At 44.4% G+C, this 17,114-nt stretch overlaps 1 protein-coding gene across 2 annotated transcripts in view; it reads right to left on the bottom strand.

Annotated features, from left to right (window-relative positions):
* FKBP1B (FKBP prolyl isomerase 1B) overlaps positions 1-17,114 on the bottom strand; it is a 54,618-nt gene extending 37,504 nt beyond the window's left edge. The window contains exons 1-2 of one of the 2 annotated variants that reach the window (XM_071547780.1): positions 16,905-17,114; positions 13,683-13,730 (exon numbers count right to left, since the gene is read on the bottom strand). In XM_071547780.1, coding sequence (XP_071403881.1) covers positions 13,683-13,730; positions 16,905-16,941 — 85 coding nt within the window. In that variant the 5' untranslated portion in view covers positions 16,942-17,114. The remainder of the gene's footprint in view (positions 1-13,682; positions 13,731-16,904) is intronic. The other variant, XM_071547781.1, reaches the window with a different exon arrangement.

Below are 17,114 nucleotides of genomic sequence, written 5' to 3' on the forward strand. Positions count from 1 at the left end.
TACCTTGGCCGGTGACATTGATTTATTTTCTGAGAAGAAGCTAATTATAAAGGCTCAAAATTTGCAATTGCTCAGAAAGGCAACAATATTCCTTTAAACAAAGTCATGTACACTGTATTAATAAACATATTCTTAACAATAATTCTTTCTCTGTGTATAGACCCTTGTCTGCCTGTTCAAGGTAAAGTGTTCTCATTGAGAATCATAATATCAGTCCTGAAATGATTGTCCATCCAGCCATTAAAACAACTGTGCACCAAAACCAGGCTGCAGTCTTGAGATTCAAGTAGGAAACTTTTTGTCTTCTTTTTTTTTTGGAAAAAAAAGTCAAGGAAATTTATTCTGAGATCACTTATATAAACAAATAACAGCACCACTAGACAGTCCCCACTACAGCAGCATTATACATATGGAACATGCTAAAAAGAGAAATTTGTCCCAGTACATTACTGCAATGGAGAGACTGACAGTGTGCTGTGGGAGGGTCCCCAAACTGTGCAGTACTGGGAAGTCAGGTCAGAAGTATGAGAAAGAAACAGAAATAAATATTCCCCTTGTCCTACAGACTGGTCTTCTTTTCTCTTCTTTCACCCAAGCACTTTGGCTCCCCACAGCACTGCACAACTCCAGGCCTGCAGCAGTGCCAGATCACAAGCATGACTGTGGCTCTCTCCATCACCCTGCACTCCCATCCTCTTGTCCTGCCATCCTTCACAACCACTTCTTCCCTCCTTCTAAGACTTGTTTTTTGTTCATGTCAGATTTTTGCCCCAGTTCACAGGGCAGCCATTGCAACATTTCTTCACACAGGACAGAGTGGTGCAAAGGCAGGAGGAAATATGTGGGGATGTCCCTGCATCCTCCGTTTCAGCCCCACCTATTCTCATCGTAGCACCTTCAGTGCCTGTGACAAGCAATTATGCTGCATAGTAAGAAACATTTGCAAATGCAGGCTGCACCCACGTGTTCTTTTGAATGTGTCAAACCTCTCCATTGCTCCATCTGAGGGAGCAATCAGAAAACAAGCCCCATCATTTAATGCACTTCTAGAATATGCTTAGAAGCTGCAAAATGAGTAACACTGAAAACTCTAATAATACTTGCACGTGACTAAACAAGCAGACCAAAAAATTCTTCTAAGAGTCTATTATAACTTGTTGAAGCATTGAAGAAAAACTAGAAGGGTGGTCCTATGCATAGTAAGAGACCAAGAGGAGTGTACAGTGGAAGGGAACATTGGGGATATTCATTCACTCACTCGTGTGCTGCCGGACAATGTCTGGTTCCTCTCGGATGGCAGGCTCCAGATCCAGAGAACACTTCACATTTGTCTGACTTTTATCAGCTGACACCTCCTTGGCCTGTACTGCACATCAGTTTCTCAAGGGAAAAAGAAGAGCTAAGATAACTATTGCCCTGGTGCCCCCACTTTTTCAACACTGCTACTTGTCCACAAAACGCACAGAGGTGTCAGAAATCTGAAGACTGGGAGTTATTCTTATCTTGCTGCCCTCTGTAAAGACAATGGCCAACCATGTCCCTTACTGCCTAATACAGCTGTCAGCATTTAAATGCTTTGTAGCCTACAAATGGGCCAGTCCTACAGTGACAGACTGAATAACAGAAAGATTACAGGTTGTGTAACTCCATTACAGTATGGAGCAGCTTTGCCATCAGTCAGTGTTTCTTCCCACACTTGTGCAGGGAAAAATCCCAGTCCAAGATTTTTATTGCTCTTTTGCTGTGAGGCTCTCCAGCCCCTTTGGCCCTCGTGTTTATAGCTCCAAGCTCTCTGAGGTCCAGCCTACTTTGTTTCATATCGTTTTCCCAAATGCTTTAGAAACCTTTGCATCTGAAGAGGAGTTTTGAAGGTGCTGATGGCAAGTCTTAGGAAAGCACTTCAGAAATTGCTCTGTGGTTTTAGGGAATCAATGAATTGCAGGCTTTAGTTACTTTATTGAAATGCAAGAATTGCTACAATCAAATCCCCTGTTGTTACAGCAGAGAAAGATTGAGCCCTTATTCTGTTTACAATGCTTATATAACCAATCAAATCAGGATTGGTTAGAGAAAGACAGAAAACCTAATAAAAACTAAAGTACATCGTGATTTTCTGCCATTTATCTTGATATAAATAGTTTGTTCTCAAAAGGTAGACACTTTCAAGGGCTGTGTAAAAAGAAACAGCTCTTCCACAGAGTTGATATAGGCTATATATAATGTGTATATAATTGGTAAGCAATGTAATGGATAAGCAGATAAGGTAAATATAATAGATAAAGAATTCAAAAGCACAGGAATTTCTAGCCTCAGCTTTCTTTGAGGCTTGCTGTGTTCCCTGGACAAAGCATTTCTCTCTTGTCTTTTAAAGTGGAGTAAACAAACAAAAGCTTTTCCTTTTCCAAAGGGATTTATGAATGAAGTGTGTAGCCCTTTGATCAGATTCAGCTTTTTAAGTTGCCCACAGGGGATTAATGATGGCAGTTCTTCATGACTGCATCAACTCCAAATTTGCAATCAACTCACAGACATTTAAAACTCCCACACTCCCAGCCAGGAATCGCAGAAAATGTTGAAAATCAGATGAGCTATACCAATGGTTTCACACAGAATAACTCTTAATGGCATAGGTAAGGATCATTTTAAAATGACCCATTTCCACCCTGTTTCAATGACTTTCCAACGTCTTCTCTTGTAGTTACAAGCTCTGGAAGTCCCCAGTGTTCAGAAATGAAAGGTCAGGACTTTGGAGTTCCAGCCAGAAAGGGGTAGGACATGACAGAACAGGCTCAGGCCATGTCAGACGACAGCCCTCAGCTGTGCTGTGCAGGGGCACTGCTGACTGACCCAGCGTCTGAACCTGACCCTCCTGGTTATTTGCCTCAAGACAAGGTGCAAATGATGGCAGAAGAAATGCAAAGGACAGAATAAACTGAGAGCTATGGATGGGGCTGTCTGTGTGCTCCATAAACACCCCTGGCAGAGTGGGACAGCACAGCCATAGCTTTTCCAGAGTTGTTGCCAGCTGGCCGCTGTGGGACACCAGGGTGTGGGGAGTGAGTCACACAGGCAGCATGACAAAGGAGTGGCTCCTGCTCTCCTCAGTGGAGAAACACTTTCCGAGGGTGATCTCAAGCCCAAGCCAAAGTCAGGTGTTCCAGCATGACACTGCAGAAGGGATTGTTCCTCTCTGTGAATGGCCCTTGGAGCCCTACAGAGATCTGGAGGCACTTATGGATAAAATGCTAGACATGACCCATAGCTGTGCACTTGCAGCCCAGAAAGCCAGTGCATTAAAGTGTGGCCAGCAGGACAAGTGAGGTGATTCTCCCTCACACTCTTCCTGAGATCCCCACCTGGATGGAGTCCTGCATCCATTCTGCAGCTCCCAGTACAGAAAAGATGTGGACCTGTTAGAGGGGATCCAGAGCAGGCCATGATAAAGGTCAAAGTGCTGGAGCACCTCCTCTCGCAGACAGGCTGAGAGAGTCAGGGTTGTCCAGCCTGGAGAAGGCTCCAGGGAGTAAGGAGTTTCAGTACTTGAAGGGGGCTTATTAGAAATATGGAGAGAGACTTTTTACTATGGTCTGTAGTGACAAGGGATGACAGTTTTATACAGAAAGAGGGCAAGTTTAGATTAGATGTAAGAAAGAAACTCTACTGTGAGGGTGGTGAGGCATTGGCACAGCTTGCCCAGAGAAGTTGTGGATGCCAATGTGAGCACACTGGAAATGTTCAAGGCCAGTTTGGATTAGGCTTTGAGCAACCTGGTCTAGTGGAAGGTGTCCCAGCCCCTGGCAGGGGGGTTGGAAAGAGATTATCTTTAAGGTCTCTTCTAACTCATAATCTGTGATATAAGATACAGAGTTGGCAGCTCGACAGTGAATTTCAGCCTCAGATCCTCAACATTCAAAACAAGATTTGTAGGAAAGACCTTTTCACCAAAATTAAAGCTTTCACAACAAGAAAAATTTACTTCAGTTCTTCAGGCTGAAAATTGTACATTCCAGTCAGAAAATGGCAACACTTGATGGCGATGCCTCAGGAACTTGTCCACTGTGTGGCTCACCTTCTATTTTCTTTTATGTGCCCTAGATATGGCTGGATTTCTCCTCCCAAAGTATGAGGCCCTCAACTCTTATTGAAAATAAGTGCTTTTAGCATAAACAGAAATGTATCCACAGAAGAGACCAAAAATATAAGTACCCCTTACTACAATCCCTAGATAGTACTTTAATGTAAATTCCAAACAAATATTTGTGTTTTGGTTTTGGGTTTGAATTTTTTCCTACCTCAGTAAAAAGAATTTCGATAGAAAATCTTTTTTAGAAAAGTAGCTGCTGCTACTTTTAATGTTGCAACAGCAGAACTTCAACCAGTTAGGAAGTAGCAAAATAGCATTTTCATTTTGGTCATTAAAAATTAGATAAATCAGTGCATCCAGGAGTGTATTTTTTTCGTAGCAATTGGTGATTGGAAAATGAACTAAATAAGTGTTAAGTCTTTTCCTCTGTCCAGCAGCAAACCACCCTTAACAAAACAAAAGTTTTCAATTTCTCACTGAGATAGAGGAAGAGGAGACAATCTTGCCAAACCAAGGTAGTCACGTCATTCAGTGTGCAAAGGGAAGTGAATTAGAGCAGTGAGAGACAACTAAGAACATAACTGTGCAGGATTTAAATGGAAAAGATCTGAAAGGAAAAAAGCAGAGTTGGGATATCATAAGCAGAGACAGAGGGAGAGCTACAAATCAAATGTGCCTCACAACCACTGCTGCAACACAGAGTTTTGTAAGACCCAGGGTGTTGGATGTGAGATAAAGGACTACACCACACTGTCAAAGTGCATGGATATGCAGCCTCAGCTACAAAGATCCACTGGCTCTGTAGATGATACTGTGGCTACAACACTTCAAATCGCTCACACTGAATGATGTGCAGTACAAACTTCTGCAGCCAGCAGTCTTGTGGGGGGGAAAAATGAAGGAAGATGTACAATGCCCTTGAGGAACTAAAGCGAAATAGTACGTCTCAATTGAAAGGTGTTGCTCTCAAAATGAAGCCCCCCAGCCCCCTGGCCCCGGTTCAGCAGGACTCAGCAGAACTCCTGCCAAGGGCAACTCGTCACTTCCCGCAGCAGAACGCGCGTCCTCCGGGGCTGCTGGCTCAGTAGCTTCCCAGTGCCAAAAACCCAGCCATGTCCTCCTCAGGGAGCTCCCCCACACATCCCTACAGCACTCAGACCAACACACCGAGCCCTGAAGATCACAAGCCTGCAGAGATCTGTGGCCACACAGCCCCTGCTCGAGTAAGACACCTGAGTGTGGTGTGTTACATAAACACCTGCCGTGTACCCACTGCAGAGGGATGACACCGCGTGGTGCCTGATCAGGAGAACATCCCCCTTCCACGCACCCTGCCCAGCTGAGCTGCCTGGCTTAGGAACCGTATTAAGCTCTTTATCTATCAATAGAGAGAGAGGTATCCACAGGTTAATTATTTAGGTAACCTAAGGTAACCAGGCTCTCAATTTAGGCTTCTTAGTTAGGTAAATACGGTGAAGTCAGTTCTGTTCTGTCAATAACGGGAGACCAACCTGTCACTGGTGTCAGCTGATAAACCATTGGGACATTTTACACTAACAAACACTATTCACTGCACAATTTTTTCAACAATGCTTTGATTTTGGGGGGCATAAGTTACTGAAAAATCATGTCATTCTTGTAAGGACCTGGAATTCTAATGATCAAGAATTGATGCAAATCTTTCAGGTCTGTCCTCAAATACAGGTGTGGGCTGTAAGCAGAGGACACTGGGATCATTGACAGTAAGTGCAAAGAGGATCCAGCAAAAGTATTTTGTTTGAAATAGCAATCTAATTTTCTAAAAGATGGCGCTGGTCTGGATCAGTTCAGGGCTATTAAAAACTTGATGAACAGAGGCTATTAGTTCTCTGGTACTTTAGATAATCTGCCTTGTGAGCTTTTTTTAATATCTCAGAATTCACTTCTTCAAGGCTTTTGTGAGGTAGGAGTAGGAGGTTTAATTATTTGCTAGCAGTTTCATTTCTATGCACAATAGGAAGGGAGCATGATGCTACAATCCCTCCATGAAAGGAAATCCTGTAAAGGTTAGCAAGTGCTCCAAAATCGAAGCCAGCAGTCACCAAATCACTCAGCATGTCTCATGCTGACAGAGAAGGCTCTGTCAGGGGGAAGTGTCCATGTATGCTATCTTGAAGAAATCTATTTATAATCTACTTTACTCTGCAAGAATGAAACTCATCCTGCCTCCTTCCCTAATGAAAGTAAGACAGTGTTTAGGGGCAATCCTGAAGCCTTCCCTTTCTTTGCTCAAAGCATTCTTAGCAGCTGTCCAAATAACACCCAGTGCCACAGGGAGCACCTTCAAGGGGAGACACTTCCAATTCTTAGTCAAACCACGGCTTTGCAGCTGAGGTTGCCAGTAAGAATGCTGTTGGATAATTTCAAGGTCCTTTTCTGCTTCATTTACCTACATTAAATAGCATCTAACACCACAAGTGATGCCAGTGAAACTGATGGGCACTGTACACAGCAATGCAGCAAAGGAGGAACAACTGGGAAACTTGAGGCTACAGTTTATTACACTGATCCTTTTCCATCTGGCAACAACCTGGTGTGCTCAGTTTAAACTCATTCACTCTGCTGCTGAAGCTGCTACCTTTTTTCTTGCAAATCTCTGAACCTTTTTATTCATCAAATCACTTTTTCACGTCAATAGCTTCTTCTTACAGAGAGTCTCACAGCACTTGCAAACATTAATTTCATGACAGTTTTGAGAGGCACAGCCCTCTTTTCTGTCAAATTTTAAAAATGAAAGAGAAGTAATATACCTGAATCAGTCACTAAACTGGCAGCAAAATGCATAGGAGAAATCTCTTCTACTCAGACTTTTGCTTCTGGACTCTGATCACTATCACGCTGAAGTCACAGCTAAAATACTTCCAGATAACCAACGTTAAATAAGCAAAGATGAGAATTTTACCTGTTTTTCCAAAAGATTTAAGACTGGCAAATTTGTTTCTAAGGGGCAGCAAAAGAGCACATTCTTCACAGAGGACTAAAGCTACTTTTTGCAGTTATGATTCACCAAAGAAAAAGGATGGTTTTGAGTGCTTAGCTGCCACCAAGATCTCTGCAGAAGCAAAAGGCTTTCATCCTTTCAAACCAGGGCATCAAGTGAAAAATTACAGAAAACTGGCAATGACCAAAAGATGGACAGACATCATACTCCTCCAGTATGATGTATCTTGGAAACATGCTTGATAAAACAATTAAGTTCCTTCTAGGTAAGCAGGATTTAGCTGGCTACAAATCAAGCCTCAATTATCATGTCTGTTACAATACAATTCTTATTAATGATAATTCTAATTGCAGTGCTCACTATTCTCTTCCAAACCCAGCTAGACAGCTTCCTGGAGACCAAGAATTTTCATTAAATGCCTTACTTAGTACAATTTTTCTCTCAGCAACATATGCAGAGCTCCCACTCAGGTGCTACAGATGTTTCTGAAAGCAGGACCAGAGAAACAACATCCTCCTGTACTCACCTGGCACAAAGTGCTTTCACACAAAGCTAATGTACATCCAGTCATGCTCACAGACAAATATATGATACTCTGCAAAGTTACTCTGAATTTACATTAGTCTTTTTAGAGCATGTCAGTGTAGACAAATCTCTGGCTATTCCTACATACACTTAAGACTGGGTTGATTTTGATCCAAGAAAAATAGGCAGATCTGTTCTCTTCTCGGCAATAGTTATTTCAAGGGAATTGCATTTTATTTCTATTGTGTTAAATGGAAAATAGCTTTTTTAATCATGATATATCAAGCCTATTCTATAAATTACTGTTCATCTGCATCTATGTATTATGCTTTTGTTATATAAAGAGCTTTCAACTTCACAGACACAACCATAACTCTCAACACTGCACCACTGCCAAAGCTGAAGAAACAATATAAAGTAATTCTGACAGTATATGGGAAAAGAAGATGATATAAATTTGTCCTCAGACCACTAGGAAAAGAACAATTAATCATTTGTTCTGCTTTAAAAAAAACCTGCTTCCTAAAACGGAATGAATTTGTACAGCTCAGCTGAAATAATGGAATAGTATTCATTTATTTCAACAGGGAATTACACTTTAAGTGTAAAAAAAATAATTAAAAATCAACTTCTCAGTATTGAAATATTGAAGTGGAGAGAGAGTTGCTGTGCTTTTCTCCCTGGGAATGGTTCAGAGCTGCTCCAGGGGAGGTTTAGACTGGAAATTAGGAAGCATTTCTTCACTGAGAGGGTGGTCAAACACTGGAACAGGTTTCCTGGAGAGGTGGTTGATGGCCCAATGCCTGCCAGTGCATGAGGCATTTGGACAATGCCCTGAACAACATCCTTTAACTTTTTATCAGCCTGATATCACCAGGCAGTAGGAAGAGATGATCATTGCAGGTCCCTTCCAATTGAAATATTCTATGCTACTGAAAATGTATTTGATGCAAATTTGGGAGCATTGCTCTAGCCTAAAAAGTCTATGAAAAATCTTCTCTGAGAGAAATCCAGTTTAATAAGTAGTTAATGATTTCTTGTGCCTTTATAGGCTCACTCAAATAAGTCTGTTCCAGCACACAACAAATATCATCAGTTCCTTAAGGGTGATTGTACTATTATCAGAGTTCTACAGGTGGCTAAGGAGAAAGACAAAGAGGTTAAGAATTCAGCTGTGCCCCAAGCACAACACAAGGGACAACAGAAGAGAATAACAACTCCAAATAACTTGGAAAAAAAAAGCTGCCATCCCACTACTATGTGCAGATTTGGACTCAGTACACACAAAGCTTGTGTGAGGGCACACCAGTAGGGTCAGGAATGGGATTCAGCTTCTTGGAGTGGAGATTTCACCTCATGGTCTCCAGACAGAGCATTCCCAACCTTAGTAAAGGTTTTGTTTAGGGGCATTTCTAACTGAAAGCCACATTTTGCATCACCTTCATAAATCTTTGAAAACTCTGCACTGCTAATTCCTGTTGCCAGAGTCAACAAGTTTAAATCTCAAGAAACAAAAAACTGCAGAAAATGCCTCAGTCCTGTTTATGCACTGGTCCATTGCCATTACATTAGGCATGAAGAAGGAGACAGCTCATATCTCAAATTCTCTGCAATCTCTCTACACAAGGCAGACAAAGTACAACTATAATTTTGCAGATGGAAAACAGAAGGAGTAAGCAGATTGCCAAAGGCTTTCAGAAGCTTGCTCAGTGAAATCTCTGACAAAAAATAAGACATAAACCAGTGCTGCTGCAAATGCATTTTCAGTGCCAATACACTGCCTTATCTATTAATCCCATTACCATAATACTGTATCAGGTAACTTCTGAGACTCAACACAGATGCTGGATGCTAGCAGAAATTTGTTATAATTCTTAACAAAGATAAATTGTGGAATCTGACATAATTTTTCCATCATATACTAAGACTGGGACTGGGTTTCATCTTATATCACAGTTCTCCTATCTAATCTTCTGCAATGATCTGCAATGAGCTGTGCAAAGCTGAAAAATTAGCAGGTGGTTTACAGGACCAAAGTCAGGCATCTTATCAAAGGGTAACTGGGTACTTCTGAAGGGTAATCCAAAAATGCTGCTCTAATTGTAAAGCAGCTGAGAAGCACTCCTTAGGGAAGGAAAAAAACCCTGGCTTAAACTAAGAGGTGCTTTCTAAACTGCTCCCTAGTGGGGTTGCACCTTAACTCCTGCTGCCACTGGAACTTAGGTCTGTAACCTGCTCTGGCAGAAGAAAGTCCATTCTAGCCTCTTCTCTCCTTCAAGACAGGAATAATAGTGGACAGGCAATGTTTTTTTCCAAATAAACACAAAAAAACACAGCCCTTCAGGGAATCACAGAACCAACCACGTCCGCGCCAGCAGCTGTGTCACCACAGTGTGTGTGGGTATGAGAGCAGAACAGCCACTGCAAGAAGTTGCGTGGCCTGCCCAGCTGTCAAGGCTGGGCAACACCACATGGGAGAATCACTGGATTAAAAAGTATGGAATTAATTCCCGAAGACAAGGACTGTACCAGAGCTCCTCCCATATTTCTGCATGACCGCCTGCACCAATTACTCACCCTCCTGCCTGCTCCTTTCCTAGCCCATGGCTCTTGCCTTCCTCAGTGCTGAATATCCCTAAACTGGATGGAGTGGGAAATTTCAGCTTTCTTCCCCCAAAAATAAAATGATTGCAGTTAAGGGTGTGGCAAACAGGGCTATGACCCTCTTCTCCAGAAAAAGCCAGGTGAGGACAGGTTTGCAACGTCCGAAACAACTGTTCAGTTATTACACATCAAGGGGGCTCCCACCAGACGTGTTTTTGGCTGGAGGTGGCTGTCTCTGTTGTGATTGATGATGGATTCAGAGCTGTGCTGCGAGCACTCCAGTGAGGTCAGGCTTTTCTGGGGATCCAAATGATCTCTAGATCTTAGTGGAGTCCAGTCAGTGCATGGTTCCCTCACTTCTGAGAACACGTCTCCTTACAGGAACAATTGTGACCATGTGTTCAACGTGCTCTGCCTCTATGGCAACACGGAGAAGGTGGGCAGGGCTGGGGGGCACCTGGGGGGCAGTTATGGGGGTCCTGGGGGGCATTTGTGGGGGTTTTGGGGGTGCTTGGGGTTCCTGGACCAGAGAAGGAGAAACCACAAGCACAGAACGTCTTTTGCCTCTATAAGAAGGTGGGTGGAGTGGAGGGGCTTGGGGGCATTTTGGGGGTCCTGAGGTGGTTCTGGGGGTCCTGGGACAGGTGTGCCCCCCCAGGTGTGCCCTCACCTGTCCCCCCCTGTCCCCACCCCGTGCAGGTGAAGTTCATGAAGAGCAAACCTGGTGTGGCCATGGTGGAGATGGCCAATGGCTACGCCGTGGACAGGGCCATCACCCACCTCAACAACAACTTCATGTTCAGACAGAAACTCAACGTCCGGTGGGTCTGGGGTGTCACTGGGAGGTCTGCAGGGATCACTGGGGGGGTCCTTGGGGCATTGGGGGTCCTTGTGGCCTTGAGGGGGTCATTGAGGGGTCCTTGTGGTATTGGGGGGGGGCATTGGGGGGTCCCACCATGGGCTGTGCCCTTGTCCACCTCAACAATGTCGTGCTCAGGCAGGAGCTCAATGTCTGGGGGGTCTCATGTTCCTGGGAAGGTCCCAGGATTTTGGGGGCTCCTATAAGGGTCCCAGGATTTTGGGGGATGCCTGTGGGGTGTCCCAGGATTTGGGGAGGTCTCATGGGAGGGCTTCCAAGATTTTGGGGGTCCCCCTGATCCCCTCCATGCCCCCCAGTGTGTCCAAGCAGCACCATCATGCCAGGCCAGTCCTATGGGCTCGAGGATGGGTTGGGGTGGGTTCCATTGGAGTCCCAGGATTTGGGGGGGTCCCTGTGGGGGTTCCCCGGATTTGGGGGGGGTGTCCCACGATTTGGGGGTTCTCTGGGGCTCCCCCTGGCCTCCTGTTCCCCTCCAGTGTGTCCAAGCAGCACGCCATCATGCCCGGCCAGTGCTCCGGGCTCAAGGACGGGTCCTGCAGCTTCAAGGCTACAGCGGGTCGCGCAACAACCGGTTCTCAACGCCTGGCTCCTGTGGGCTGAACATGGAGGCAACCTGAGAGCTATACACGCTCACAATATTAAGCAGCTCTGGAAAGCAGGATTTCTGGATCATTTCCTTGCACTTAGGTGTCTTAATTTAGCCTAACTCCCATTTTAGGTGTCAAGACAGATGTTCTGGGTACCTTTGAGGACTTCCTTGTAACTTAGCTACCCAATTCCCAAAGCAGGAATCACAGGAGTATGGTGAGGTTAAGTATTAAGTACAGTGAGGCCTAATAAGATCACATAAATAAGAGATTATTCCAAGATAAATACCAGGCATACTCAGAATCTCATCAGTATGAAAATAAGCTATATTGTAGTCTGATCCAATATTTTAAATTAAAATTTTACATTGATGTATCATCTTAACCACATACTCTACAGACCACTGGAAGGAAACACTTTATCCACTAATCATGGGTTCTCTTTACAAACATCAGCACCAAAGACTGCACCAGCAGTGGAACTGAGATGATGAGCTTTTCCTGGTATCTGTTCTAACCTGGGAGTTAAGAGAGGTCACACAGCACCAACAGCAAGATGTATGGAAGAAGCACAGTTTACACCAGAGATTGATTTAATGAGTTTTTATAAAGTCTTTTATGTCAAAGCCAGCTTATGATAGCCTCATCCAGGACAGTATCTAATATCAGTATGAGTATGCAGCCTCTTATCTTTTCCCATTTACCACTCACACTCTCTCTGAAGTTAACCAGAAAACTGTGCTTTGTGGGAGCCACTAGGCTCAATTTTTTTTTGCCTATTTCAGTTCTGACATTTAAATTCATCTTGAACTAACTAGGGGTGGGAGGTGACAATTTTATTTCATAAAACCTTTTGAAGTTTGGACAGGAACAGAAACAGCATCTTCACAAAAATAATTTCAAAACATCTATTTTCAGATCTAAGTTACAGAGAAATGTCTGTAAGAGCTGGGACTGGCATGGAAGACCCATGTGTTTAACTTCTCCTAATTCAAACCAGAAATCCTCATCAGATCAAAATACTCTAAATATATAAATGTATGGGAGCTTATACCCAGAAAACCTACACCTCAAGCCAGTGCATTAACTCCCATATAACCTTCTGCATGGTGGTATTATTAAATTATATCAAAAAGCTTTTTGCAAACACAAACAGGTTTACTTCATTAGTTATGTTTACTGGAAAATGTTCCCATCTTGCTCCAGCTGCAAGCTGCAGAAGCAAGTACAAAATTGAAGGAAAGCAACAGAAAGCAGTGAGAACTTCCCTATCATCCTGACACTAGAGGAGAAGACGATCTCAGAGATTCAGGCCTAGACTAGAAACTGTCAAACCCCACATCACCTACATGTGTTGACTTCTTAAGGAAAAGGCCACATGAAATGGCAGCTCTTGATGTGAACTTCCCAGGTGGGGGCTCAGACTGCAGAGATTTTCATATCCTTTTGACAACTTACATAACTACATACAAAGCATAACGTTATAAACTGATTTAAAGGACAATTTCCTTCTGAGCAAAGGTGCAGCATAAACAGCTCCATTAACCAGCTCACCATTTAAGATTCATACAAGTACATAAAGCAGGTGTTAAATAGACCTTGTATTGATCTGTTCAATCTGGAATGAATTTGACTGCCAATACATAGACACATGCTTTTAAGATATATACAATCATTAATTGTCTGTATCAAGATCAGGGGTTGGAAAAATACGAGCCCAGCATTTTCACTGTTTCATGCTCAATTTCATTAACTAGTAAAATGGCTTAATGAATCAGGTCTGCAGCTTCATCTGCAAACCTCTCACCATCAAATGCTACCCATGGCAAATCTGCCAGCAGGCACATCTAGGCACTGTAGCCTGAACAGCTCAGCTCCAAGGGAAATACTCAGGAAATCCACCCCAACACTATCCAATGGATTATGAGTGACAGAACAAAGCAAACAAATACAACAAATATCTGAAATCACTCTTGAACACAGGGCAATTGGTATCTGGAGAATATTCAGAACATGCCTTACCTGTGTAGTGCACCACACACGTCTGACCCTTCTTTGGAAATGTCCGTCCTGTTGAAATTATAAAACGTTACTCTTTTATTTTTTCTGATTGATCTAGCTAGACAGGCTTATCTTTTAAGTAGAAAATGCTGGACTGAGATTTGGTATTAGGTTACTTTCGGGTCTCTGAGACATTTACATGACAGCTGTAAGCACAAGTGGATCCTCATACAACTGAGGAGGAGCATCTGAGGGAACTGAGGTTGTTTAGACTGAAGAAAAGAAGGCTCGGGGTGGACCTTGTTCCTCTCTACAACCACCTGAAAGGCGATTGTGGCAAGGTGGGGAATCAGTCTCTTCTCCCAGGTAACAAGCGACGGGATGAGGGAAAATAGCCTCAAGTTTCACCAGGGAAGGTTTAGATTGGATATGAGCCTTCCCAGAAAGGGAAGCATTGAAACTGATTGCCCAGGGACGTAGTGGAGTCACCATTCCTGGAAGTTCAAAAAACACGTGGATGTGGCACTTGAGAACGTGCCTTAACGTTGGATAGGGTGCTGGTGCTAGGTTGATGGCTGGACCTGATGATCTTAAAGGTCTTTTCCAACTGTAACTATTCCACAATTCTATGACTCCATGTTATCAAATCACTAATATTCAAGACAGGAATGGGATGGTTTAGGGTACAAGGTCATAGTTAGGCTTCTATTTAGCTTTTAGACCCAGTAATATTTTCCTTACATATCAATATTATGTATATATTTACATTCTATAAGTGCAAAACAAGAGTCAAAAGTTCATGGATTTTAACCTTAGAATTCTTAGAATGTTTTTGCTATAGTTTTTAAAATAAAGTCTTAGTCTGACATTGTGAAAAAATCCATTTGTATTCACATCTCTAATGCCTTTCACTCATGAGAGCTCTATGAGGGCATCTTTAATTATCAGGGGTGGGTTTTACACAAATTTTCACATACAAAGGCTGTTTCATTTTGTAGCATTGGGCAACAGTAAAGCAATAATACACTAAATTCTTGCCTGGTAGCTCCTCCTAAAATGTTCATACTGACAGGAAAAAAGGCTTAAATTATTTGCTTGACACTGGAAAATCAAATTACCATTTCTATTTTACCTGTTCTAGGTACTGCCAAAGGCACTAAAAGCTAAAGCATGATTTTCCAGGCTCAATTAGGTGCCAATGGTGTATTAAAGTTGCTAATCTTGATTCCTCAAGGTTGGCCAAGGGAATGCCCAGGTTCATAAAGTATCAACGAGACCAGCACTTAAAAGCATGAACAAGACTAATTATTAAAGAATATCCTTAACAGAAAGCTAAAACCTGGGGATTCAGGCAGGTTGCCTAGAGAATCTGTGGATGCCCCATCCCTGGAAGAGTTCAAGGCCAGGCTGGATGGGGCTCTGAGCAACCTGGTCTAGTGGAGTATGTCCCTGCTCATGGCAGGGTGTTGGAACTGGATGATCTTTAAGGCTCCTTCCAATCTAAGCCATTCTATGATTCTGTGAAACTGAGGAGTCTTAGTCAGCTTTCTGGCCCCTGTAGTCAGAATTAACACAGTAACAAGATATGCATTACAGGGCACTTGGCGGGGGATACACCAAGTAACACATAAGCTACAGCCTCAGGGCTCACACCTCAAAACCACACAAGCAATAAATGGCAGGAGGGCACACTAATGCGATGAACCAAGATTTACAACATTAAATTGAGAAGATGGTGTTTCCAAGCACCACCTGAACAGCCTCGTTCATCAGCTTTGCTGGCTGGAGTATCTCTACTTGTGGATTGCACAAAATGCAGTGCAAATAGGTATCCAGTTAAGGCACCATGGCATGCTACTGTGGCACTCATCTGTTTTAAATCCAGCCATCTAAAACACAGGCAACTATCATATGCCAGTCTCCTGGGCTTGCTCTATTGACAGCAGAGAATTAGCAGTGCTTTGAGAGAAAGCCAGCCTATCCAGAGAGAGCCAAGATGAATTATTCTCTGGACATGGCCACAGAGAAAACCCAGAAGACTGCTCTAGACTAGCCAGCTAACCTGAGAAAAGTTATGTGAGATGAACCCTACCCTTGGTAAAACAGGTATTATTCAAATGATACACTGTTATACAGACATGTGAGAAAAGCAGTATCAGACCTTGTGGACACATACTCTGCTGTGTGAGTGTACCACCAGCAAAGCCAATGAAGCTACATAATTTCACACCAAAGCTAAATTAAAAGCAGAAATTTGCGAGACCACTGACTCACTGTGGTTTAAGACAGTGTTTAAAGTCAGATAACCTTGATTAAGATTTGCAACCAAGAGAACTAATCCATATAACCTTATTTGGAATAGCTTATTGGTTACAAAGACAGCCTTGATCTATTTAATAGCTAGGAAGTACCACTATGAGGTGAAGTTCAACCCTCCTTCCTACTCTCAACCCAGCACCATTACTTATACCCACACAACTATTCTGCTTTTACATCTGTGCAACCAAGAGAAGAATTCAATCCCCTGAGCTAAACAGGAGAGGAAGAAGCCAATTTAAAAGCATACCCAAAAGAAAGGAAAGACATTGGGCCAAGAAACTTAAGCTGCGATCAACTTGAAGAAAGGTTGTGTATGAGCCAAGGATGAACCTGGCCTATTAGATACACACGTAACTACGTTAGAAATTACATCCTCTTAGAAAAAACCCAAACCCTCATGAAATTACATTATAATCCCACAAAAGAGCAGAACACTAAGAATTGGCTCCGGAAAGGCGAGCGTGTGCCAAGGAGAGGTGAGTGACTGCCACCCGGGCTGGACCTCAGCCCTCGCCAGCATCCCACGCCGGACCGGGCGGCGGTGGTGCCACGCCGGGGGGATGCTGACACGGACGGCCGGTGGACCCGGCGAGGCCGGGCTCGCCACCGAGGAAAGTTTGGGCTCCCCTGCGGCGCCGGCGCTGACCCCGCGCTCGGGCTGTGCAGCTGTCACCGTGTGCCACCGAAACGCCGATGCCTTCGCCGCCGCCGCGATCCCGGGCGGCCGCCTGGCCCCGCTCCGCCTCTCCCGCACCAGGGACTGGAGCGGCGGGGTGCGGGGGCGGCCGCGTCTCCCCTCCCCTCTCCTCCCCTCCCGTACCGCCGCCCGCCCGCACCGCGGTCCCGCCGCTCCCGCAGTCCCGCACCCGGCCGGCCCCGCGCGCAGCCCTGTCCCCGCAGCGCTGTCCCCGCACGGCCCCGTACCGTCTCCGGGAGAGATAGTCTCGATCTCCACCCCCATGGCGGCACCGGCTCGGCTCGGCTCAGGCTCAGCTCAGTCCGGCTCGGCGCGGCTCGGCTCGGCTTAGCCCGGCTTGGCTCAGCTCCGCTCAGCCCGCACGGCCCCGCTCCCCAGCGCGGCCAGACCCCCAGTGCGGGCAATGCCCCTGGGCGGCCGCGGGCAGGGGCCGCCCC

Source organism: Pithys albifrons, chromosome 2 (assembly GCF_047495875.1).
Source record: "Pithys albifrons albifrons isolate INPA30051 chromosome 2, PitAlb_v1, whole genome shotgun sequence".
Classification (NCBI taxonomy): Eukaryota; Metazoa; Chordata; class Aves; order Passeriformes; family Thamnophilidae; genus Pithys; species Pithys albifrons.